General features: G+C 38.6%; 4 protein-coding genes across 11 annotated transcripts in view; 3 read left to right on the forward strand and 1 right to left on the reverse strand.

Moving 5' to 3' along the window:
- The window catches only part of LOC149087828 (uncharacterized), a 337,458-nt gene extending 333,427 nt beyond the window's left edge, over positions 1 to 4,031 (forward strand). For all 8 annotated transcript variants that reach the window (XM_089231745.1, XM_089231740.1, XM_089231739.1 and 5 more), the window contains one exon: positions 3,528 to 4,031. In XM_089231745.1, the coding sequence (XP_089087871.1) occupies positions 3,528 to 3,610 (83 nt within the window). In that variant the 3' untranslated portion in view covers positions 3,611 to 4,031. The remainder of the gene's footprint in view (positions 1 to 3,527) is intronic.
- A 4,978-nt stretch (positions 4,032 to 9,009) lies between these two features.
- Positions 9,010 to 9,931, forward strand: LOC149087829 (uncharacterized). Its single transcript, XM_089231979.1, has one exon. The coding sequence runs from the start codon at positions 9,182 to 9,184 to the stop codon at positions 9,929 to 9,931; it is 750 nt and encodes a 249-aa protein (XP_089088105.1). The 5' UTR covers positions 9,010 to 9,181.
- Positions 9,932 to 16,380: 6,449 nt separating this feature from the next.
- Positions 16,381 to 16,986, reverse strand: LOC149087830 (uncharacterized). The gene has a single exon (XM_089231980.1). The coding sequence runs from the start codon at positions 16,984 to 16,986 to the stop codon at positions 16,381 to 16,383; it is 606 nt and encodes a 201-aa protein (XP_089088106.1).
- Positions 16,987 to 25,819: 8,833 nt separating this feature from the next.
- On the forward strand, positions 25,820 to 26,407 carry LOC149087831 (uncharacterized). Its single transcript, XM_089231982.1, has one exon. It carries the CDS (start codon positions 25,820 to 25,822, stop codon positions 26,405 to 26,407), a length of 588 nt encoding a protein of 195 aa, XP_089088108.1.
- Positions 26,408 to 27,252: the final 845 nt, after the last annotated feature.

Below are 27,252 nucleotides of genomic sequence, written 5' to 3' on the forward strand. Positions count from 1 at the left end.
ACCTCTAACACTTGATTTTTTACAAATTTTCAGTAAAAAAAATATTGAAACAGCTAGTGCATTGAAACAGCTAGTAAAACATCACAAAATTGCATGAAATCAGTGTAATTGAATAAAAAATAATTCAAAATAAAGAAAACTCTTCAATTCATAACGTGATGAGAAAGAGATTTTATTGATTCTCTCTCTATCTTATTAAATTATAAAAGTTGGAAAAATTGGTATAGTTCAAGCACTTAAGAATGGATCGAAAATTTTGTCATTTTATGAACTGAAGTTTCCTTTATTTTGAATCAATTTTTATTCAATTTCATTGTCATATTAATTTATCATGCATGCAAGCTGTTTTTAATGCTTTTTTTAATTTATAAAAAATTAATTACTGGTGATAAATACAATTTTTTGCAATTTTTACAGATAGCATACACAATGAAACATAAATAGGTTAAAATTTAAAATAAATAAATGGATAAATGATGTTTTTCTTAATATTTTTACGTGGGAAAGTTTTTTACCATGCTAAAAGGTAGGAGATACCCTTTAAAAGAATTTTTCTAATCTTCAAAGGATTCTAAAATATTCATGGGAAAAAAAAAACACCTTGTGATGATGATAGAATATTCTCAATCATTTCATCTTCAAACTAAAGTTGTCCTACAGAGGACATAGATTTCGTTGCCATGGTGCAGAGAAAGCTACACATGTTCTTGTTGGCACACAAGGCTTGAGCCATGAAGAAAGACTTGATTTCTTGAATGTGTTTACATTGGAGGAATGCAGATGTCGGGGGGGGGGGATATGATTGAAGTGTTTCAAATTTGTAACAGAATGGACCATGAGTTATTAAAACACCATCAATCAACTGCTTCGACAGTAGGACACCAGTATTGTTTAGTGAGAGACAGTTCCAGGTTGTGGTGCTACCGGGAGTTTGTCCCCTAATAGGGTTGTCAATAAAAGGAATAGCTTACCTCCAGGGGATCGTAAATCCTAACAGAATTGACACGTTTAAAAAGTAGTGCAACAAACATGATGGGATAAATCGAGAAGCTATCCATTCTTAAATTAAGACAACCATAATCTTCCTTATGGTCAGTGTACTATATAGTAGTTTTTTTTTTTGGTGAGATATGCTTTTATATTGGGTTGCTATGTCTTTGTTATATTCAACATGCATATTTTTATGGGCATCTTTTTTCAGCTACCTCGTTGGGCATTTTGCCTGTTGTGGTCTCTGTATTTGTACTATAAGGTGGTTATGCCAAAAATTCTTTTGTTTTAAATGTATTGGGCAATGGAAACTTATATATTTCATAATATAAACAAAATTAGTTATTTTTTTAATTGTTTAAAAAAAGAAATATTTTGTTATTCTCCAATGTTTACATCCATTATTCTTGTTATCTGAGAATATGTTGCATCTCTGTGCTTGTTATAATTAGGCATGGTGCAGGGGTGCAAGAGCTGCGCCAAACTTCGCCGAAACGGTTCTCTTGCTACATGTTGCGCCAAGGCGCCCAATCCCTGCGCATTTGCGCCAATTCTTGTTTCTGGTTCGCGGAGGTACCGCTAATGCACTGTAGTGCGTCAAATACCGGGAATTTAGGAAAAAGAAGCATGAAAATTTTGTTCACGGGACGCGTTCTTTCCGAGACACGGAAAAAATACGGAGGGGGAAACTTTAATTTTTTTTTTCACTTCTCACCATCTACCACAATCGCGTTATGTCGTGACCTTAAAAAGTAGTTCTACTACCTTGAAGTATTAAGTCCTATACTATTATTGGTTAACCGGCGGGCTATCAAAGTCCCTGAATGAATATGCCGAATTTTCCGATTTCGGAGACCGTTTTTTCTCCTGCGGGTTATATACTGAAAATTACGGTAATTTCGCGACTGCCAACCTGCGTTCAAAGACAGCATACATCGAAAAGAGGATTGGTTTACTCGTTTAAATTACCGACATTTTTCGAAGATCATTGGAAAAAAATGGGATCTGTTAAAACTCCAGCTAAAATATTCATAGTTTTGTCATCTAGTCACTATGCGGTCGTGTGATTATCGTCGGCAGTTGCCGATCGTGGCAATTTCACATTCCGAAAATCCGGATTTGGTGAACACAGGGGCGGCTCGAGGAAAACAATTTTTACCCATGCGAAATCTGTTTTCGGCGCTACTGACGGCGTTTTTTTTGGTAAACAAAAGCTTTTTTCACCCCTCCTATAGCGGCGCCCAATATGGCCGCACGGTCCGCCACTGCATTGGTGGGGGAGGGGCATGCTCTTAACAATAGTCAAAGGAAGGAGTTTGTACTGGCAGCATGTGCTCATTTTACATGACTTCTGTGAGATACCTTTTTTATATTAATGTCCTACCTTTCCAAAACATGTTGGAGAGAATGAAACGTTTGCACTCCCTCTTGTGCATTGCTGGGATGGTACATTACTCCCTCACGTATTGCTGGGATGTTGCTCAACATTGTATCACCAAGAGAACTATTAATTATGAGTGATGAATGGGTTGCACTATTATGCAAATAATTACAAGTGAAATCAGTTCAGAGAATAGATAGATATTGGGCAGACATATTCAAACTTTATAACCTTGAAAGCAGCCCAAAGTTCAAAATTTTGCCAGTTTTGGTGAAGGCTTTTTTATCTTTAGCACATGGTAACGCAGACAGTGAAAGAGAGTTCATGATTAACAAATAAATAAAAGTCTGTTCGAACATTGAAAAATCTGTCCGTCTAATGCTGTAATGGAATAAGACATATAAAATCTTATGTTCAAGGCCATGAAATATTTGAATAAAATTGTCATTGAGATGCTGAACTTCTGAAAGCGACTCGTGATTCGTAATCTATTAACATGCTATTAGGTTGAGAAATTGTTTAAGTAAATAAGATATTTATATTTTTCTCGTTTTTTGCATTTTGCTTTTAAATTTAATAATTCCTTTAAATTTTGTGAGAAGCTAATTTTTTTTCACGGAAACCCTTATTATATTCTGCACTCACTTTTTTGCTATATCAGGATGAATAAGATTTTGGTGTTCAAGCAGCAGAAATTCTTGTTGCCTAGGTTTTTAGTATGCATGTTGCTTAATTTGAAAAGAGTCTCATAATTTTTATTCGTCATTTCAGTAATGCATGTTTTAGTAGTGACAGATAAGATAATTCAGAAAAAATTTAAATGGATTTTAATTTGTGAAGGAAATTTATTTAGAATTATTTGTTTCAACCATTTTTGGCAAAACTTTTGGCATTTCACAGAAAAATTACTCCTTATATTGCAGATATAGTTCGTTTTTAGTTCTGCTCCATTTTCAGAATTTCTGCTCCAAAAATGAAATTTGCTGCTCCGAAATAGATGAGGGGCGCTTGCACCCCTGATGGTGTAATGAGGGGTTACTGTAACCAATTTATTAATCTTATATTTGAATGTGGAAGGCATGTTTTGTACATGGATGAGTTTTTTTCACTGAGCCGAATATTGGCTAAATGATGGTTTTTTTTCTCTTCTCATTAGTGGTTGAGACGAAAAAGGTTCTCAGGAAGACTAAGGCCAACCTTCTTGGTCAAGAGACAAATTCTGGATGCTCAAAATCATAGTTGAAGTTTTTCTTTTTTTATTCCAAGACAAATAAATGAACATTCATGCCAACTATTTTACCACAGGATAAGATATCACTATTTTTATAATTGCTACAAAAATGATAGCATGTTTTACAACTCTGATGCCAAATTAAGATTTTTAAAACTCATAAATATCCTCACTGCTACTAACGCACCAATTATTTCAACGGACGAGTAAATTTTCTTTTACAAAATGACATGTTGATTATTCAAATGTGTGCATAACAAATTGTTTTATATTTGTATATAATTCATAACTCATTTGGGTATCATTTTATGCACATTTTGTATGTATACTGTTCATTCTACATCCTTCACCTGGTATACAAATTTGTAAGTATTCGACGATTGTGTTCTGCAAAGATCATTGATCAATAAAATATGCTTTAGATTTGAATTGTTTTTCTTTTTATGCATCTTTTTGATATTTTGTGCCATCTTTCTTATCAAAACACATGATCGAAACTGTTATTGAAATGCAACTCTTAATTCTGGTAATATATACAATTATTATGCGTGTTGGTGTAATATTCAAAACACAATACAATTGACATTCATTAAAATTGGGGTTGGGTTTTGACATGACAAGCATCAAAAACTGGTTTAAACCATCGAAAACCATCATAAACCTAAATAAGTGGTTTTTGATGATGATTTGAATACAATAGGTATATAGCATGATGAAAAACGTACTTTTTGCATATTACAATGTTTAAAAATAAAACATTAATTTATTACAATAATTAAAACAAAATGTTAATTATAATTTGCAATTTTGAATTTTTCAACATAAGAGTCTAGAACATATAATTTTATGGTTTATTTATCTAAGCTTATCTTAACTTGTGTTCAATTTGCTAAGCATAATGGAGCTGTTTATTCAAAATATGTATGATAGGGCATCAGGCTTAGGTTTTTGACGCCGGAAACTAACTTGTTATTAAAACTGTCAAAAACTTGCTGTGTCAATGATGTCAAATAGTTTTTGTTAACCTGATATGTTAAATAACAAACCACTTACTTTTATGTTGATTAAAAAGTTTTATATTCAGAATTATAATTACTGAGTAAATATACCTATTTTGATATTTTAAATTTTCTGATCTGCCTAAAATTTTATTCCATATAAAAATTCTCATCCAACATCTGTTAATACACTAACTAAACTCATTTATTTTTCCCTAAAAATTTATTGGAAAACCATTGCATTATAATTGCTAGTAAATATACCATATCATAGTACAAAAGTAAGAATAACTAAGTTTGACTTAAGGCCCGTTTACACGAGACAAGTGCTTTAGTTGGTAACTTAATTTTAACTTACCGATTCTTCTTGAAAGTGTCCACACGATAAGTGGTAAGTAGAGGCTCTTTGGATAATTTTTACAGAGGTGAGCGCAGTTAGCGCATGCGCGCTTCAGTCTATTCAAATCCACGGAGAGAGATAGACGCACAACGCGCGGGAGAATAATTTTTTATTTATCTGGCATTCAGAGAAGTGCTTTTTTTAAAGCTTATAGCTTTCGTAACGATGGATGAAGATGATCAAGTAGAACTTACAAATACTGTGATCAGAGCCACATTATACGATATTTTTTTTTAAAGAATATAAATTTATTCACTTTCACTTACCCAAGAGGGGAAAAAATAATACACAACATATAAACTTATGTAAGTTATCGAGAAGAAATATAAGATTTCTCTATTTCTCCTCTAAGTTGTAAATATCGATTATATGATATTTTAATCGAAGTTAAAGCGGAGACCAATTATGAATTATATAAGCCGAAAATACGTGAGAAGATTCTTGGCATTCGTAGGAAATTCTAAGGGTTAAAAATTAAATAATAAAAATTCTCATTAAACATAAAAATTATTTCCAAATTTTCGATATTATTTTTTAATTTAATCTATAGAGATCATATCTTTATGTTAAATATTTGATCATGTATTTTACAACAGATGGCAGCAAATTCGTTCTGGACGAGAGACATATTCGAAACCCCCCTCCAGTTTTTAATATATAAATCCTCCACACCCTATACATATTTTTGAATCTTCAATTTTTTTCAACTCCTGATATCACGTCGACAGAATATTCCATAGCTTTTTCCAACATCGAATAATTTTTAGCTTGTTTGTTAAGGTAATTTTCATTTCTATAGTTCAACAAACATTCATGGCGAAGATATTTTTCAACAAACTTGAAGGTTGTGTCCTCTGGCCACCTCACCATCCAATATTTCCGCGGAATTCTAGCGAAACTTCAGGAGATGACGGAGCATGAACAGGTTCACGCTTGAGATCAAAATTTTAAACACACATCTGTTGTAAAAAGAGTACAGCAGCTGGTTTATATCAATGCACACATATATAAGCAGTTGAAGAAATTTTGGAAGGTCAAGAATCATCTTGAATCAGAGAATGTCAAATCATTCCATAGTTTTCCCTTCAGTGTTTATGCTATGCTTTATTCAAATTGCATATTTTATAAGAAAAAAACCATATATATATATATTTTGTGCAAAATGATATATTCTGTAGAGAGCAGAAAATTATTTTAGAATCGTATTAAATATTTATTCTTTGTATAACAGTCATTTTAAACGTTACATGCAATTAACGTGTGTATTTCCAATGGGAAATTTTATATTGAAAAACAACATTTGAGATTTTTGATGGAGGGTTTTGACATGACGGTTTAAACCATCAAAAACTGCCATGTGTCAAAAACCTACCAAACCTGATTATAACAGGCTAATGTTTCTCTATTTCTGCCATGTTATTTTTTATCCAATATAACGACCGGTAAATATCATTCATTTTATTGCATCAATCGATCTTGGCTCAGCTTTATGGTGTTGTTTTTTTTTTGCTCAGAAATGAACAAAATCTGTCATTGAGTGTGTTTGCCTTGACCTTTGGTGCTTGAAGAAGGAAAGAGATAAAGCATCAATTCTATGGAATAATCTGTATTTAAATAGCGTCGTCATCAGAAACTGAAAATCATAGCAAGGTACGAGTCAACTGGATGGTGTTTCCTTCCCCCCATATAATATAAGCTTACCATTCTGTTTTATTTTCTCACTTGGTGGTAACTGAACTTTTTCATACTGAAAATTTTGAAACTTAGTTCATTGGACATGGCTGTCTTAAATAAATGGAGCGCTATATCTTTACCATGTTTTCGACATATTGGTCGGCATGGCGGGAAACATCAAGGAACATGAACATGCTGTGAAATTTGGACCACAGATTCTGTAGAAAGTTCTTAAATATCTTTATAATAAAAATCCATTAAAATCACTAATTGCATATTGTAATTGTTATTAAACCAGCATATCGGAATTAGACTGGTCCCCAACATTAAAAAACCTGGTGCCCCTAGTGTTTGGCGGCATGTCGGCTAATAAACAAGATCTCAAATTGAAAGTTTTGATGAAAATTGATGTCAATAGCCAAATCATTAAACATTCCAGATCGTTTCACTACGTTCACTATAATTAAAAGCTATGATTCAATTATAAAAGCAGAGTTGGGATTCTTAATATTCATAGTCGATCACGGGGAGGGAAAAAGCGCAAAGAAACTAAAATTTGACTTTTTGAAAACATTCGATATAACTACCTCCTGGTATAATTTCCATTTTCTGTGGAACGAAGGAGGTTGTTATAATGAACGTCGACTATATTATATCTGTATGCCGGAGGTAAAGGACACAAAGGCAGTAGTGTTATCAATATTGAGATACAAATACAACGCCACAACAGGCAAATTGTCCAACGAGGTGGCTGACTTAAGAACATCAGGGATCCCCGAGCCATTTTTTTGGAGGCCCTACCTACTACTGCTACACCACAGCCCGCGGAACCCCCAACGAATCGGTACATGCGGGAATGTACGTGTAGTGAAACCTGACGTGAAGTTTTTTTTTTTGTTTCTCTGTAATGCTTGTTATGTGTAGTGCTGCCATCTGCCCCCAGTTTTTCTAACTATGAGTGAAGTGTTATGATTGAATGATTTATCGTTGTAGGACTGTTGCTCTCTGTGGCGTGACTTTTTAACGGGGAGATCGGCTCGCATTTGCACCTTGAAGTTGGGAACCACAGAAAACCAACTTCAGCCGACCACCATTGTGGGGTTCGAACCCGTATCCTTGCATCGCGAGTCCGTCACTATAACCACTCAACCACCACAGCGACATAGATAACACTATTAATTTGCTATTTTCATTACACTGCACAGACGTATAGGAGGACAGGGTGGAAAAATCTTTTTTTTTAATGTATACAAATTGTATTTTTTCATTTAAATTTGTTTTAGTTAGCAAGGAGTCGGTTAATTTTGCATATTTTCTCATCTAATTTCAAAAATTAGTTTTTTTTTATAAAAAAGTAAAACTCTGACAGGAAAGAAATAGTCAAGCCTGCTTATAAAAAAATTTAATAATACAAAGTTTCAATTATAATACATTTCTCCAGCCCAGTAAGCTTGCTATTCCAAAATATTAAAAATATCGCTTAATTATCATTACTTTAAATATCGCTGGGAATTTATAGTTCATTCTGGTTTCTCATGATGAAAGTATCTAAATACATGTCCCAGAATCTGAATCCTTGTAAAAAAAAAGTTGGTTCGCTTGTGTGAAATTAGGGTACAACAGTTGCTGTTAGCTTTGATAGGACCAAGGCATTTAATCTTGCTTCAGTATGTGTCAAAAGTACTTTCTTAACAAAGTATGGGCAATTGAATGCAAGTGATTAATTTTGGAAGGGAAACTTTCTATGCCTTTGTGGAGAATCGAACCAGTCTCCTCACAATGTTGGTAGATATGTCATAAGAGAAGCACTGATATTTTCCTTTCTAAAAGCATAATTTTAATACCAAATGGGACGATTAGTACTAAACCACACATGCACCTTGTCCATTTTGTTCTGCGGAACTTCTAATGAATCTGTGGTGTATATCTAGTGCGGCCTAGAAACAACAAATAGTAGATTCAGTAGTGCCAGGAAGAGACAAGAGGAGAGATGAATCTGGCAACACGAGGAGTTGGCACTTTTGGCTAGACCACGCTGTACTGATAGGACACGCTTCCGTCGCTTTACTAAAAACATGTAATTGTTCTGATATTATGTTAAATTAAAAAAAAGGTTATAGTAGATATATAAAAAAAAGGCTAACTTGAGTTCTTTTCCGACGAACATCCATAAAATGGTGACCCAAACGTGATATGAACCTTCTGATCCAAAAAAAAAAAAAAAACAACCTCGTGGAGTGATCCATCAACATCCGAACATCTGCACGAGATGCGAGCGATATACAACAGGTAATGTGGCATATTCTGTATATTTAATGTATCCGTGAAATTATTTTTTAATTTCTACCACGATGCTTGAAAATAGAATCGGTGCATGTCGATATGTCACGCTGAGGGAATGTCCCTCTCAACCCATGTATATACCTATGTTATTTTTCCCGGTATTTACCGCATTTTTAATTGTTCCCATCTAAATTATTTCATTCTTCGCAACGCATAAAAACGTCATGGATGACAATTCCGAGCCGCAAATCAACCGCATTGCCATTAAGCTTCCCCCATTTTGGAAGACAAATCCCACATTATGGTTTATGCAGATAGAGGCCCAATTCTCCTTGGCCAAAATCACCGTAGATGCCACAAAATTTCATCACGTGGTATCGGCTATGGAATCCGATGTCCTCAATTCGGCAAGCGACATCATTATCAACCCTCCTGAAGGTGGCAAGTACGAGGCCTTAAAGAAGCGTCTCATAGAACTGCATTCAGAAAGCGAGGCTTCCAAAATACGAACCCTCCTTCAAGGCCTCGAGCTTGGTGACCAGCGTCCATCACAACTTCTCACTCGGATGCGATCGCTTGCCGGGGGTTCCGTTGGTGAACCACTTCTGAAGTCGCTATGGTTGTCCCGACTCCCAAAAAACACGCAAAGCATTCTGGCTGCCTTAAACGAAGACCTAACCCAACTCGCCGCCGTTGCCGACAAGATCAATGATCTTACCTTTTCACCCCACGTAGATGCCGCTAGAGTGGAATCCCCCACGACGCACTTAGAAAAGCAAATTGAGCAGCTGACCAGGCAGGTGAGCGACCTTTCAGCTACTGTCCATGCGTCCCGCTCACATAGACGTTTCTCGTATCGGCGGCCGCGCAGTCGTTCCCGCAGTCGTCAATACAAACCCGCCGCAAATAACTTGTGTTTCTACCACACTAATTTCGGCGAAAAGGCTAAAAAGTGTGCATACTCGGGAAACTAAGCGGGCGATCGCTAGACGGCCATGACCGCGATTGCCGTATCAGCCGAATCATCTTGGCCGACCGTAAGAATAGAGTAAACTTTCTCATCGATACGGGCGCCGACATTTCGGTACTCCCAAAAATCCACCGCCCACAAGAAAAAACGATGGTCTAGTCCTTCGTGCTGCAAATGGCACCAAAATCTCTACATATGGCACTAAACTGCTTACTCTCAACCTAAATTTACGTCGGGCATTTACCTGGTCATTTGTAGTAGCCGATGTCGAACATCCTATCATAGGCATTGATTTCCTCAAGCATTTTAATTTGCTTGTCGATGCCAAAAACAGTTGCCTCATCGATAAAGAGACCAATATCTCTTCCTATGGTAAAACCGCTGACGTCAGCTCATCTAGCTCCAGCGTCACTATTCTTTTTGAAGCTTCCGACTTCAACCAAATACTTCTGAAATATCCAAAAATCACAAGCCCCTCTCTTTTATCTGACAAGGCGGAGAATACCTTTGACCTTTGAAGACCGGACACACCCCGCAAGTAGGCGGAGAATACAGTATTCCACCATATTGAAACAAAATGGCCCCCAGTTTTTTCTAAGCCGAGAGGCTTATCTGCCGAATTAATGTCAGTAGCACGTCAAGAGTTTGAATTCATGATGGCACAAGGTATCATTAGACCCTCTAGAAGTCCTTGGGCTAGTCCCCTTCATATGGTTCGAAAGTCCAATGGCGAATGGAGACCATGTGGAGATTTCCGTCGATTGAATGCTATCACGGTACCAGACCGCTACCCAGTCCCTCACATCCAGGACTGCACTCAACTATTCCACGGAAAAACCATTTTCTCAACCTTGGACCTCACACGGGCATACCACCAAATTCCAGTGCACCTAGATGATATCCCAAAAACAGCTGTTACAACTCCTTTTGGATTGTTTGAGTTCGTCACTATGCCGTTTGGCCTCCGCAATTCTGGTCAGACTTTCCAAAGATACATCCACCAAGTTTTAACAGGGTTGGACTTCTGTGTTCCATACTTCGATGATATTCTCATCGCTTCCACCAACGCTGAAGAACATACACACCATCTCCATCAGGTCTTTGACCGTTTGAAACAACATGGCCTCAAATTGAATCCAGCCAAGTGTGTTCTTGGTAAGAGTGCAGTCAAGTTTTTAGGTTGCCTCGTTACCCCACAAGGTGTGAAACCACTGCCAGAGAAAGTACAAAACATCACAGACTTTCCGACCCCAAAAACCATCGCTGAACTCAGACGTTTTTTAGCAATGATAAATTTTTATCGACGTTTCCTTCCGAATTCTGCGACTACACAAGCTCCTCTGAATGAATTCCTGAAGGATTCAAAGAAAAACGATAAACGCCTTATTCCATGGACCCCAGAGTCCCTCGCTAACTTTGAGAAATGCAAAGCCGACTTATCCCAAGCGGCGACTCTTGCATTCCAGGCCCCTGGGCAACAACTCTCTGTAATGGTCGATGCCTCCGACATTGCCATCGGAGCAGTTCTTCACACTCACGAAAAGGATGGTCCTAAGCCTTTAGCATTTTTCTCAAGAAAGCTATGTCCCGCGGAGCGCAAGTACAGCACTTATGATAGGGAGCTCCTCTCAATTTACGCTGCTATCAAATACTTCCGCCATAGTCTCGAGGGCCAGAATTTTATTATTTTTACCGATCACCGTCCTCTCACATTTGCGTTCACAAAAATTTCAGACTCTGCCTCCCCTAGGCAACTCAGACATTTATCCTACATTGCTCAGTTTAGCACCGACATTCGACATGTATCCGGCTTTAACAATGTGGTCTCGGATACATTATCACGCATACAGAGCATCAATGCCCAGACCATTGACTTTACCGCCATCGCTGCTGCACAACAGAGCGACAAAGAACTTCAAAAGTTGCTCAGTGATCCAACGTGTTCCCTTCAACTTCAAAAACTAGAACTCTCTCCTGGTGTGGAATTGGTATGTGATTGTACCGGACAAAAAATACGACCATTCGTTCCCGAGAACTACCGAACTGTTCTATTTAAGACATTGCACGGCTTGTCCCACCCTGGGATTCGGGCCACGAAAAAGCTCCTCTGTGAGAAATACATATGGCCGTCTATATGCACAGATGTCGTTTCATGGACGCGTGCCTGCATGGACTGCCAGCGATCAAAAATCACTAGACACACTAGGAGCCCGCTCCAGCAATTCCCAATGCCTTCGAGCAGGTTCGACCACATTCATCTGGACTTGGTAGGTCCGTTGCCTCCATCTAACGGGTTCACTTATTTACTTACCTGTGTGGACCGTTTCACCAGATGGCCCGAGGCGATTCCGATAGAAGACATCTCGGCTGAAACAGTCGCTCGAACTTTTGTTGGGCAATGGATTGCTCGATTTGGGGCCCCATCCACTATCACTACCGACCAAGGACGCCAGTTCCAGTCCTCCCTCTTCTCTTGCTTGTCGAAATTATTGGGCGTTAAACAAATTCGCACGACCCCATACCATCCTGCCAGCAATGGACTAGTGGAGCGGTTCCACCGATCATTGAAGCAGTCGCTTCGATGCTACAACGATCATCGATGGACCGAGACACTGCCGCTTGTTCTCCTGGGTTTGCGAGCAGCCTTCAAAGAAGATATACAGTGCTCCACTGCAGAGATGGTGTACGGTTCCCCAATCAGACTACCAGCCGAATTCCTTAATCCAACACCTAAATTAGAGGAAGATACATCAGACTTCATCCTTCGACTGCGAGAAAATATGCAAAAGCTAACACCAGTGCCAACATCATCTCACTCAAAACCAACGACCTTCGTCCATCCTCAGCTCGATAAGTGCACCCATGTCTTCGTGCGCCGCGATGGGGTGAAAAAACCTTTACAGCAAGCATACGTTGGACCGTTCAAAGTGCTCAGACGTTCTGAGAAACATTTCACCATCAACCGAGGAACTAGAGAAACCACAATCAGTGTAGACTGGCTAAAACCTGCCTTCACATTATTGGAGGAGAACTGTTCATCGACAACCGAAGCAACAGATACGAAGGCAGATCCTACTCTACACACATCGACGGTACCAAGTCCGACTCAAACAACAACAACACGCTCGGGTAGGCGCGTACGTTTCAACCCTAAGTACAGCAACTCGTGTGTGTAATCAGAGATCGTACCGTTGGTACTTGGGGGGGGGGGGAGAGTAGTGTGGTGTATATCTAGTGCGGCCTAGAAACAACAAATAGTAGATTCAGTAGTGCCAGGAAGAGACAAGAGGAGAGATGAATCTGGCAACACGAGGAGTTGGCACTTTTGGCTAGACCACGCTGTACTGATAGGACACGCTTCCGTCGCTTTACTAAAAACATGTAATTGTTCTGATATTATGTTAAATTAAAAAAAAAGGTTGTAGTAGATATATATAAAAAAAAGGCTAACTTGAGTTCTTTTCCGACGAACATCCATAAATCAATACATGTTGGAGTGCGTGTGTTGTAAACCTAACGTGAAGTTTGTTTCTGTGCAATGCTTGTTATAGTGCAGCCATTTATTTTTCAAGCTATGCATAAACTGTAATGATTGAAGATTTGCCAAATGGGACTGCACAATAGATAGTCTTCTAACTCAGCTGATAGCATATGTGGACAATAACTGTCAGATGGCGACGTACAGATGACTTTTTATGATGCAGAGAATTTTATATAGAAGGAATAGAGACTATGGGTTGATTCCCCACAGAGGCGTGTAGAGTTTTCATTCCAAAATGCATCTCTACATAACATTCAGTCATCCATACTTTGTATCAACACCTGAGAGTGAAATCATCTCTCTCTCTGTAGCCTTTTCCTGTTTGTTAGTTTAAGCTTTCTCTGTGTATTTTTTGCTCGTATATATCTTGAAAGCTTCCACTGAAATGCATTTGCTGACCAAATTCAGCTATTTTTAAACTCCTCTTCGAGCTAAGAGAGTACAATTCTGTTTCTTCTACCATAATTTTGGATGCATGGCCATTTCTATGATTGTGATTATGATCACCGTGATCGCAAAATATTGTGTTGAGGGTTCTACTAGATCAGAAATGAGATTTTTCATGCCATACTAGCCAACCAAAGAGTTTAAAAAACAAGTTCAATGAGAACTCTGATAAGAGTTCTTATCTCCATACATAAGAATGCATTTTCTGTTGTTCTCTGCACCACTTATCCTAAATCAGGGGTGACCAACTTCTCGCTGGCCGCACGTCTCTGGCATATAAGCCACAACAAGGAAAACTTGCAGATTTGTATACCCCGTAAGAAATATGATGAAATACAGGCAATTTAGTCTTTGCCTTCTATTGAGGGCTTTGGATTCCTCCCCTTCATAAAATTCCCACTCTTATCTGGTTGCATTCTCAACTAGACACAATGCATCAAAAATTAGTTCCGCAAATTATTTCATTCTATACATTCGTAGCTTGAATTTTACAGACAAAACTGGATGTGTAATACATGTATTTTTTTTACGAGGACATGGGTGTTGGAAGTGCTTCAAACCTGTGAGTACTCGTCTTGAGCTTTATGTGGGAAATTTTGATTTCAGAATCAATTCTCGGGTTGCTCAGACCCCTACAGAACTCTTGATTCCAACACCACTGTGTGTGAGCTAGCTACCTTTTACCAGAATTATATGCGGTTTAAAGAGATGCCAGTCTGATGCGACGAGGAATGTTATCAACCTACCAGTTCAAAATTCAAAAAATTAATGCTTCTGTTTTCGGGGAAATCAGTGCCCCTGTGTGGAACTTCCTTAATCAATGGCACAATATCAACTCACTATCACATATACAAAGTTGCCAACTGTTACATATTCTTTGTAGTTTCTTTTATAAACTATGAAGCTACGAGAGATGCTCTCAAAAAAAATACTATGGAAATCTGTTTAAAAAAGTTTTTTGCTGTATTTTACTTTTTTTTTTATTGTATCTGTCTTTACCGTAACGATGAATTCATATGAACATGTTAGAGAAGACTAACTCTGAGCCTATCTGTGTTTGTCTGTGAGCAGGATATCTGCACAGTCGCGTCTAAACCAGCCACTCTACTTGATGCTCAAACACACAAAAACCTTGTTTTCCACCCCACGCTGTGGTCTAAAAGCAATTTTCTGCGTGCCGGGTCAGGACTCTGCTTCATTTGTATATTACATGGTATAGCTCGTGCAACTTGTATTGGAAAGAATGTTTCATCGATTGAATATAGAATGATAGCAATGAAACAGGGGTCGGGGTCTCTACACGTCTGTATATATGGCCCACAAGAAGTATGCAGGTTGGAATTGCATTGAATATTCATGAATTATTAACTCTTTACCTACCAGAGGGGTGAAAATCTATGGACCCTAAGATTTCGGAGAGCTTCTTCGAGACAAATTTCTTACCCCCCCCCCCCCATATTTATTTCTCCTGTTCTACTGCACATTGTAGAATCTTTCTCGACAATGACCGGATTACTGGTAGAAAGCAAAGTATTTAAACGCCCTCTTCTCCGACCAAACAAAGCGACTGGATATGGAAAGAAGATTCATCTGTCTTCACACAGTAAATTTCCTGTGATGTAAAGTTTTAGCTACGTATGCTATTTGCCATCACCAACTTTGCCAAATGTCCTCATCAACAGCATTTTGTGATAGCAGAAATCGGATTAAACTTGTTAATCGATAAAATTTTACAAATCTGAGTGACAAAATATTCTACGACCTACACTCCTTGTTATGAAGGGTTCATTCGAAATTTCTTTCAACTGTGCATCTCTACCCGAGAAACAAACGCAGTTGTCTTTTGACACGAAGGATGAACTTGATTAAAATATTATTTAATACACATGATACATACTGTACAAATTCTCTAGCACATTCGAAAAAAGACTGCTTCCATTCGAGTCGAAAGCATCGTTTCAACTATATCTTGTATTTTTATGGGCATCTTTTTATCAGCCACCTCGTTGGGCATTTTGCCTGTTGTGGCGTTGTATTTGTATTTGTATTTGTATTTGTACACTACAGACAGAGAGAGAGAAAAGCAAAAACAAAACACAGAGGGAGAGGGGTTTCGTTAATGACGTCACAATCGTCTGGGTCAAATCTGACACCACAAAATACATGAGAAAAACATCTTCTCTCTCCCACGCACATACACTCATACACTGATTCGCGACATCCTCCCACCTTGAGTTTATGCCAATCAAACTCAATATTCTCAGATCAAAATAAACATTATACTAATTGCATAAAATTTTCACAAAAATATTCAGATATATCACGATACTTACCAAAATAAATGATAAAGAGTTTTCTCGAAGCATAATGACATGAACTCTCAAAAAAATGTAAAAAATTCCGAATAGCATATTAAAATATCAAAATCATTAAAAAAAAAATCATCACAAAGTACGCAATAAAATTTAACTATAACTCAAACGTTCAGGAACAGTCACTTTTCTTCCGCTTTTTGTTCGCAAAACTGGATCCGGGGGCGATTGTTCTTCCAGTTTATGTTCGATCTCCATATGGTAAAGCCTCTGAATCGGTCTCAGAAGTTCACCAGTGTCCGTTTTCACTCGAACAAGTCTAGTGTGACCATCTTTCCCTGGAATCAGATCTATCACACGAGCCAAGGACCAGTATGAACGTTTTCTGTCACTTTCTACGAGAACAACATCACCAACTGAGAGAGACTTGACTTTTCCTCTACGGAACGTTTGTTGACGCAACTGTCCCAGATATTCTGAACGAAATCTTTGTCTTAGCAAATCTCGCAACTTCTGTCGGTATAAGGCTCTTTTATTCAACTCTTTGGTATTCACAGCATCCAGGTCCGCAACGCTTGATGATCGTATCTCCATCAGGAACATCGATGGTGTCAACGGTGCCAGATCTTCAACATCTTCTGTCACATACGTAAGAGGTCTGTCATTGACAACAGACTCACAATCACAGAGTGCTGTGATCAGCTCTTCGTAGGATAGAGATGCTCGTCCTAATACTCTTCTTAGGATGCGTTTTACCATTTGGATCAACCGCTCCCACCATCCTCCCCACCAAGCAGCAGTAGGAGGATTAAATTTCCAACTAATCCTTTGAATAGCCACTGCAGCAGAGATCTCATCCCAGTTAATGCTTGAGAATGCCTTATTCGCTCCAACGAAATTTGTTCCATTGTCCGAATAGATTGTGGATGGTCTTCCCCTCCTAGCAATGAAACGTCGCAAGCTTTGGAGAAAGGCTTCAGTTGATAGTGATGTCACAAGCTCTAGTGATGTACAGCTCGGTACACCGCACATGTATATAACACGATCCATGATTTCTGGCCCTCTTTCAAATACAATGGACCGGCCAGATCGACTCCCACTATCTGAAATACTGCTGCGTCTTGCACTCTGTTTTCCGGCAAGGCTATAGGAACAGACTCTACTTTACGTGCATTGAACCTCTTACATGTCACACAACGTTGAACAACAAACCGAACCGTTTTCCTTGCTTTTATGATCCAATATTCTTCACGTAAACTGCTCATCAAGAGAGAAACTCCGGCATGTAGAAGTTCCTTATGTTTCCACGAAATCAGGGTATGTACAACTGGATGATCCGAAGACAGAAGGACTGGATGATCCGAAGACAGAAGGACTGGATATCTGAAGTTTTTGGTGTCTTTTCTGTACATAACTGGCGTTTTTATTCTGATTATACCAAATTCATCAACGACTGGCCTCAATACTCGTATTTTTTCATCATCGAAACCCTTGAATGCTTCCTTCTGAATCAGTATAACAAGCATTCTTTCTGCGCGCTGTATTTCAAAACAGTTGATGTCCAACTCTTTCGAAACATCCAATTTTTTCAAATTATTGATGAACCTTAGGATCCAAGCCAGCATTCGTACTATTTTCAAGTACGATGAAAAATACCTGTAATACCAGTTATCTGGTTTCGAACTTTCATTATGTGCAATCAATACACCTTTTCGCTTTTCAGAATTGACAACTTTTTCATCTGGCAATTCGACAACCCGTTGCCAAGTAGACTCGGGCTCACTCAACCATGCTGGTCCCTCCCACCATCTTAGATTTAATAGATGTTCAACCGAACAACCTCTTGAGGGAAGGTCAGCAGGATTTTGTTTTCCAGCGATATGCCTCCATTCGTTTATATGAGTTAACTTTCTTATTTCAAGTACACGATTATAAACGAATACACCCCAGTGTACATCTCTTTGGATCCAACTTAAAGCAGTTGTCGAGTCACTCCAATAGTAAACCTTCAGTTCCGGTATGTCCATGTCAGAAATAACGGTGCTGCCTAATCTCGCCCCAATACAACATGCTAAAAGTTCTAAGCGAGGAATTGTTATGCTCTTCAACGGAGCAACTCTGGTACGTGATTGAACGAAATTCACTGAAACACAGTCCGTTGTTTCGATTCTCAAAAAAATGCAAGTAGAATAAGCATATTTGCTTGCGTCACAAAATATGTGAATACTGACTTTCTTATCAGTAAATCGACCTAGATTCACCCATCTCGGTATACTAATAGTAGGAATCAATCGTATGCCTTTTACCCATTTCCAAAATTGTTTGGCCAAATGGTCGGGTAAATTTTCATCCCACTTCAACTCTAGTTTCCAGCACTCTTGTAAAATTAACTTAGGAAGCAAAGTGACCGGTGAAGTAAATCCAATGGGATCGAATACTCTATTTGCCAATGAAAGCAAAACTCGTTTCGTAGCTACAATTTTCTCTTCTTCCGGTAGCTCGACTCTGCAGGAAAGTAGGTCATTCTCTGAATCCCAGTTTAGGCCAAGAACTGGAACGGGATCCGTACTATGTGATGTAGTGATAATACCAAGAGAATGATTGGACCTCCAGTCTCTTAGATTGAATTTTGCGGATGAAAGAAGTAGTTGCGATTCTATTATAAACTTATTCGCATCATCAACTGAGTTCAGGCTGCACACACAGTTGTCTACGTAAAAAGATTCTTTCAGAGTTCTAGCTGTAGTGGATAGGCCATCAGGAGCCTTGTCAAGATGATGATTCAGTGTAGCAGCTAATAAGAAAGGACTGCAATTGACTCCGAACACCACACGCTTATGCCTGTACACAACTATCTGATCTTTATCCCTTTTCCACAAAAATCGCAAATAATCTCTATCTTTTTCTCTAACACTAATCTGTAGAAAAGCTTTTTCAATGTCAGAGGTTACTGCAATAGGAAATTTCCGGAAGCGATTCAATAACGTTGGAATTATCTCGATTAAATTTGGACCCTTACATAAGCAGTCGTTCAGTGAAGGAGACCCAGTAACGTGAGCTAATGCGTCAAAAACAGGTCTCACTTTTGTAGTCTCACTCGATTCCTTGAATACTGGTCTATGCGGGAGAAAATGAACCTGCATTTGTTTTTCGTCAGTCACCCTTTCGATAATTTGCTCTTTCAACCACGAATCAAAAACTTCCTGATAGATATCAGTTTTATTCGAAACAATTAGTTTCTTATAAGTAGTTGAAAGTCGTTTCTCTGCCAAGCCTTTGTTTGTGGGCAAATGCGAATTATCCAATATCCACGGCAATGCAACTTCATACCTTCCATCACAATCAACATTTAAGGTATTTCCTACATGTGTAAGCGAAAGAGGGTTCTCATACTAGGGGATTTCAATTACCCGGGTATTGATTGGGAGAACCTTTCATCTGGAAATCAGTATGAAAGAGACTTTCTTAAGTTGGTGCTCGAAAATTTTTTGTATCAGCATGTATCAGAAGCCACTAGGGGTACTGCTATTTTGGATTTAGTTCTTACTAGTTCTGAGGATCTAGTTGAACATGTTTCGGTGGGGGAAGAGTTTTCTTCCAGTGATCATCGTATCGTCAGATTTCACTGTAACTTTTCCTCGGGTAAGGTTGATAACAAAAGATTGGTTCCTTGTTTTCGGAGAACTAACTTTGATGTTTTGCGAAGAAGGTTAGCGGAAGTTTTCAAAGACCGGTTGGAATCAGTAGGGGTGGTAAGTCAATGGGAAGAATTTAGTACGAAGCTGTCCTCTGTTTTGCACGACGTCATACCCTTTGTTCGAAAAAAGCGTGTTTGTACATCACACCCTCTATGGTTCACGGATAGCGTGCGGAACCTTTATCTTGAAAAGAAAAGAGCATTCAGAGAGTATAAAAGTGGACGAGGTGACCTATCATTGTTTACTGATAAAAGAAGACTGTTGAAGAAAGCGATAAGGGATAGTAAAAAGCAAGTTGAATCTAGGTTGGCAGATAACATTGGCTCTGACCCAAAATCATTTTTTCGATACGTCAATAATGGATGTAAGGGGACAGTTGGCCCCCTCTCGATAGGAGGCTCAAAAGTAGAGAGCAATGTAGGCATGTGTAGTGCTTTCAATGACTTTTTCGCGTCGGTTTTTAATGGAGATAATGATATTCGATATACGGGTGTTGCATGGGGTAATAAAACGCTCAACGATATTCAAGTGGAAGACGTGGAGGTCCTAAATCTTCTAAGAAATGTATGTGCAAGCAAAGCACCAGGACCAGATGATATCTATCCCAGGGTTCTCAGGGAAGGTGCTAATGAATTGTTGGGGCCAGTCGCACAGATATACAGGAGTAGTGTTGCTGAGGGTATCGTCCCGAGAGATTGGAAACTGGCTAACGTTGTTCCGATATTTAAGAAGGGTAGTAGAGAAGTGGTGTCTAATTATCGTCCAGTGAGTTTGACGAGCTCCCTCTCGAAAATTTTGGAAATTATCATCAAAAGGCAGTTTGTGAAGTGGATAGACGAGAATAATGTATTGTCGGATAATCAGCATGGGTTCAGGAAGGGGAAGTCATGTGTAACTAACCTCCTTTGCTTCTATGATTACGTGACTAAGGCTTTGGGTAAGAGCAAAAATGTCGACGTTGTTTACCTTGATTTCCAGAAGGCATTCGATCGGGTCCAACATGGCAAACTCTTGAAGCGTTTACACGAGATTGGAATAGGGGGCAACTTGCTGAATTGGATAGAATCGTGGTTAAGAGATAGGTCGCAACGAGTTATGGTGAACGGGGAATTCTCTGGTTGGACAGACGTCACAAGTGGAGTTCCTCAGGGAAGTGTCCTTGGCCCCATACTTTTTTCACTTTTTATCGATAAACTCGATCAGGGTATCGATGGAATTACTAGCAAATTCGCAGATGATGTGAAGCTAATGGGGGTAATCGGGAATGAAAGCGATAGGGAGTTGCTCCAGACCAACTTAAACAAGATTGCAGCATGGGCAAATGAATGGAGCATGACGTTTAGCGTAGATAAGTGCATGGTCGCTCATTTTGGTTCGAACAACCCACGGTTCTCTTACGAGTTGAATGGTGTCACTATCCCGGATGCAACTAGAGTCACCGATTTGGGAATTCTCATTGACGAGCGACTTAAGTTTTCTGAACATTGTTCAGCGGTTGTCAAAAAATCGAATAGAATGCTTGGTCTCATTTTCAAAAAGGTCTCTTCGCGTTCTCCTAAAGTCATTCTTCCTCTTTTTCGAGGCTTAGTTCGTCCTGGACTGGAGTATGCTGTAAGGTTTTGGAGACCATACCTACAGAGGGACATAGACTTGGTTGAAGGGGTGCAGAGAAGAGCTACGCGTGTCCTTATTGGCACACAGGGCTTGAGTTATGAAGAAAGACTTCATTTTTTGAATATGTTTACATTGGATGAACGCAGGTGTCGAGGAGATATGATCGAAGTGTTCAAAATTTTCAATGGGATGGATAGGATGGACCATGAACTTTTAGTACACCGCCAATCGACTGCTTTTACAAGGGGACACCAGTATCGATTGGTGAGGGACAATGCAAGGTTATGGTGTCGCAGGGAATTTTTCTCCAATAGGGTTGTTAATAAATGGAATAGCTTACCCCCGGAGGTAGTAAATTGTAACACAATTGACACGTTTAAAAAGAAATACGATAAACATGTTGGGGTAAATCGAGAAGCTATCCATTCTTAGAATAAGACAACCATAAGTAATCTTTATGGGCATCGTATAATATTTTATCATGTGTATATATTGTTTGTAATTTGTGTTAATTGCATTTTTAATTGGGTTGCTGTATTTTTGAAACATATGACAACCATATTTTTATGGGCATCTTTTTATCAGCCACCTCGTTGGGCATTTTGCCTGTTGTGGCGTTGTATTTGTATTTGTATTTGTATTTGTATTTTTGAAATATTGTATTGTCTGCTCATGGATTTCAGATGTTGTTTGTGACTCAACGGGATCAGTGATGCCTAAAGTGTCCAATCTCCATAATTCTGTACAGGAAGCATTGAGAAATAACGATGTTGTTAACAAAGCATGATTTGGAGTGTTTTTCTCAATTACTCTGGGCATTTTTCCCATTAGAGTCCATCCCAGATGGGTTTGTACAGCAACTGGACCACTTTTCAATGATTTAATATTTCCCGTTAGCAATTTACCAGCTATATCTGCACCTATAAGCAATTTGATATCGGGTTCAACGCGATATGATAGATTTTCCATGTCAGTGATATGAATACCACATTTGGTCAATTCACTGATCCATGGACCGTTTGATATACTCCTGATATCGGAACATATTTTTGTCTGATCTAAACAGAACATATTGCAACTCCATTGGTTGTTAAGACTCTTAACATGAACTTTGTATTTATGGTGTAATTTTTCTTTTGTCTCAACACCACCAAACAGTTTATGGACCAATTTAATCTCGTCACAACTGTCAAGTTTCAAAAAATCAATGACATCTTTTTTCAAATATGTTCTCTCGGACCCGGTATCAATGATGGCTCTAATAGATTTCTCTCGATCACCATGCTTTACTCTAACTATCAGAGTCTGCAATAAAACATCAGAATCGGTTGCTTGATTTGTCAGTACGTTATCTCCCTTCTCTAATTTAGTACTTTCTAATTCTACATTTTTAACCTCAGTGGGAGTGTCTCCTTGACACATTACTGACAAATGTCTTCTATTGCAATTAGAACATCTGACTTTGGCTCTACAGTTTCGCGAGATATGATTTCTCTTAAGACATGCAAAACAAGCTCCCCTTTTCATAATCAAATTTCGCTTTTCATCGTATGATAGTGAGCTTGTCTTAAAACACTTATCTGACGAATGAAATTTACCACAAAATATACAAGATTCGTCAGTCTTTTTAAGCATGCGTTGTTTATCAATCTTATGATGGACCATTAAATCATTAGCTGTGGCAATACAAAGCTCTTCAGCGACGAGCTTGTTTGGTCTCTTGGTTTTTTCAAAGCCAAGTCCGGCATGAGCCAAAGCAACTCGCTCTTCCGATATCACTTCGTTTCTCAAAAATTCTAAGATAGAATCCAAGTCACTCTTACCTTCTATCTTTCCTCGCTCTCTTTCCCAAACTCTCAAGATATCCACAGGAAGGCATGATTCAACTAGTGGAAAAAGAATACTTGCAAATTTATCCTCAGTGACACCTAGAGTCTCTAATGATCGTAATTTTGTCTCCAGGCTGTCGTATAGATTTGCGAGCTTGAACTCCTTCCTGGAACCACTGTTGTTGCTCAAGACAAGATGAAGAAGATCGCGCACATAAACTTGGATTAGTGTATCCTCACGACCGAAGCGATTCTTCATTTGCGTAATAGCCTTTTCGTAGTTCTCCGCTGTCATTGGAAAACTGTTGATGACCTGCGAAGCTCGAGAATTCGGAACCATACACTGCGAGAGATAGTGAAACTTGTCTTCCGTAGCGATATCTGGATCTTCGTGAATTTTTTCAAACTGGCTCCAGAATCCAAGATATTCTCTGGCATCCCCAGAAAACTTTTTTAGTTCCAGTTTCGGAAGCTTGAACTTTCGCTTTGTTGTAAAAGCAGCTACACTCACCACGCTATCGTCATCGACTTGCGATTTCGCTCCTTGTGAAAAAACCTTGTTTTCTAGTCTCAATTTGAGAGCTAGAAATCGATCACGGTAGGTTTCAGCTTGAAGGAAGTCTCTTTCAAATTCTTCTTCCTCAAACAGTTCAGAAATGCTTGTTTGGACGGAATCCAATCTCTCAAATTTATCGCACATCTGATTGAGAAGAACTTGAAGATTTTCTGAATCACAAGTGTCTTTTTGCAGCTCTTCTGCAATAGCGTGAATTGCTACCGTCAGCGACGTGCGAAGAGATTTTCTTTTTACTTTCAGTGCTTCCATGGTCGGCTCAGCGAAACTCAAAATAAAAAAAAAGAAAGCACTATGTATCTGTGTTCGTAAGTTCACGATGTCCTTCGTGTCCCTGTTCGGGCGCCAAAAAATGTTATGAAGGGTTCATTCGAAATTTCTTTCAACTGTGCATCTCTACCCGAGAAACAAACGCAGTTGTCTTTTGACACGAAGGATGAACTTGATTAAAATATTATTTAATACACATGATACATACTGTACAAATTCTCTAGCACATTCGAAAAAAGACTGCTTCCATTCGAGCCGAAAGCATCGTTTCAACTATATCTTGTACACTACAGACAGAGAGAGAGAAAAGCAAAAACAAAACACAGAGGGAGAGGGGTTTCGTTAATGACGTCACAATCGTCTGGGTCAAATCTGACACCACAAAATATATGAGAAAAACATCTTCTCTCTCCCACGCACATACACTCATACACTGATTCGCGACACTCCTGTTTTAAACAGAATACAGACGTGCCAACTTTTGGAATCCAGAAATCCGGAAGATTCTCCCGAGGGGGGTACCCCCCACCCATAGATTCGATCAAAAAAAAAGTTCATAAAAATTTAACTTTTTCTTAATTTATTTAAACCCCCCCCCCCCAAGGCAGGTTCTGCATTGCCCCTAAGAATATAATTCCATGCAGAATAGACAAATCACATCTACATACTGTTTATAAAGTATGTTTTTCCTTTTGTGGATGCTATCAGTGATTGATAATCTTGGGTATATGAACTCTTAAAAGCTTTATATAGCTTAAAGCTTTATATTTTCTTTCTGAAGATGTTTAATCGGAAGAAAAAAAATTCAAATTACAAAGCTGCGGACGAAAAAACGTGGTTACCGTGCGGCTGTTAATGGAATAGCATAACCATTATACAGGAATTTCGGCAACCAAGGCCATGCCCCTGATTAATGATTGCCGATAAATGCTACGAAAAGAAAGTCGCGTCTTTGCCAGTTGCTTAAATGCGGTCAGAGACTTTTTTACGGCTGCTCGATGGAAATGACCATAGCTGTTCTCTATGGGTGTTTTCCCTAACGACGACGGTAATTATTGACGCCACGACAACGTGAAAGCTCTCGTAAAATCTAATTTTCTGCCAAAATCTGGAGAAATTTTAACAAAGTCGGAGAGCGGGAGGAAGGATGAAAAATCCGGAGTCTCCCGCCTAAATCGGGAGAGTTGGCAGGTCTGAGAATATGCAGACCTCGCAGCGCTCCTATTTTTTAGAAATGTCCTCCTATTTTCCTACTTTCGTCGCAAATGCCCTATTTTATTCCAATTCTCTCTTACTATTCCTATTTTATCCCTTCCTTCCTTTTATTTACGGCCAATATCTCACTACGAAAATTCCGAGAAACCGCAAAATGTCACTGCTTTCCGTCCCTTTTTGACGTGCTTTATTCACAACTAGCTACTGAAAAAGGGAGGGGGAAAAAAAAGTGCTAAAAACTGAAGTCCAGTAGGAAAAGTCAATCTGTTTGGGAGATCGGTTGCCGTAAATAAGGCAAAAAAACTGGGACTGGCCTGGCCTATATCATATTTGAAGGAGAGAACATTTTATATCAAGCTAAAATAAAATTGTCAGATAATACTTCGGTTTTTATGGCAGAATTGCTTGCAATAAAGCTGACAATTGAAAAAGCAATTGAGCTAGGATTATCTCAAATCGACATCTACAGCGACTCGATGTCAGCCTTAGAAAAACTGAAATCATTAAAGAAGACATATAATATTATCAAAAATATTAGACAACTGCAAGAAAAGATCAGAATAAGATTACATTGGGTAAAAGCCCATGTAGGCAACCCTCGTAATGAACTTGTAGACAGACTGGCTAAAGAAAGTACAACAAAGACTACCATCGATATTCACTGTAAATATTCAAAGTTCCAGATTCGAACTTTATTAAATCGCGATAACATGATCCAGTGGCAAAACCTATGGGACAACTCTACTAAAGGTCGTGCTACATATTACTTATACCTGAAGGTAAGCTGTAGCAGGATTAAAGGCAACTTTTATGTTAACCAGATACTGACCGAACACGGCGCTTTTGGTTATTATCAAGGGTGGAGACACCAGAAAGATGACTCTTGTGTATTTTGTGGTGAAAGGTGTGCAAGAAGAAGACATTACCTGTACGATTGCCGTTACTGGAAAAGTGAAAGAGACAATCATACCTCCGGATAAAAGAAATCTCGACATATTAACTCTTTTAAGAAACAAGGAAATTTATGAATTTTACATAGGAGTCATCAGAAAATCAATGGAGATATATCTCGAATATTGGTAGGGAATGGTGAAAAAAAAAAGGGAGGAGAGAACTTTTCCTAACTATATTGCGAATAATGTGTGAATACTGAATTTTGTGACATTTTGATTTGAGTTTTATATTTTTAAGTTATCCCATGAGATTATGGGCATATACAGTCAGGCCTCGTTAGTGAGTCACTATTGGGAGAGCAAAAATATGACTTAGTAAGCGGAGTGACTCGTTAAACGGAGTAAGCCATAGCTGTGCCAATTCCTGTCCGAGGAGAATTGGGACTTCCAAAAAGTGACCAGTTAAGCGGAGTGACGTGTTAACCGGGTGACGCACTGACGGGGTTTGACTGTATTTCGTATTTATTTTTACAGAGTGAAGTTGTTGTTTTGCATAGTGGATAATCTTTCTTTTATTTATAAAACCCTAAAAGCTGAGGGGATTATTATTATTTTTATGTATTTTATTTATTTATTTTTCCTGGTGAACAGGCTGCTCGCTTTGATAGTGTTTTTGTAACCGTATAGAGTCCCGTGTGATCTTTCGTATCTTTAATATTGTTTCCGGCGATTTGTTAATTGGAAGCTCCGGTCCGGAATTATGATCTATATTTTGTCGAAGCCCTGATTTTCATGTCCCCCCCCCCCCATCCTTTGTTATTTATTTTTATTTATTTACTTGTTTTGCTTATTGTTGTGCAATTGATTTTGATATAATTTTACTTTTATTCGTTGTTTTTTGATATAGAGTTGAAGTAAACGGAAAGGGGGGG

This window comes from Pholcus phalangioides, unplaced genomic scaffold (genome assembly GCF_987345545.1).
Source record: "Pholcus phalangioides strain wild (caught in Gottingen) unplaced genomic scaffold, Ppha-v1.0 ptg000004l_1, whole genome shotgun sequence".
Lineage (NCBI taxonomy): Eukaryota > Metazoa > Arthropoda > Arachnida > Araneae > Pholcidae > Pholcus > Pholcus phalangioides.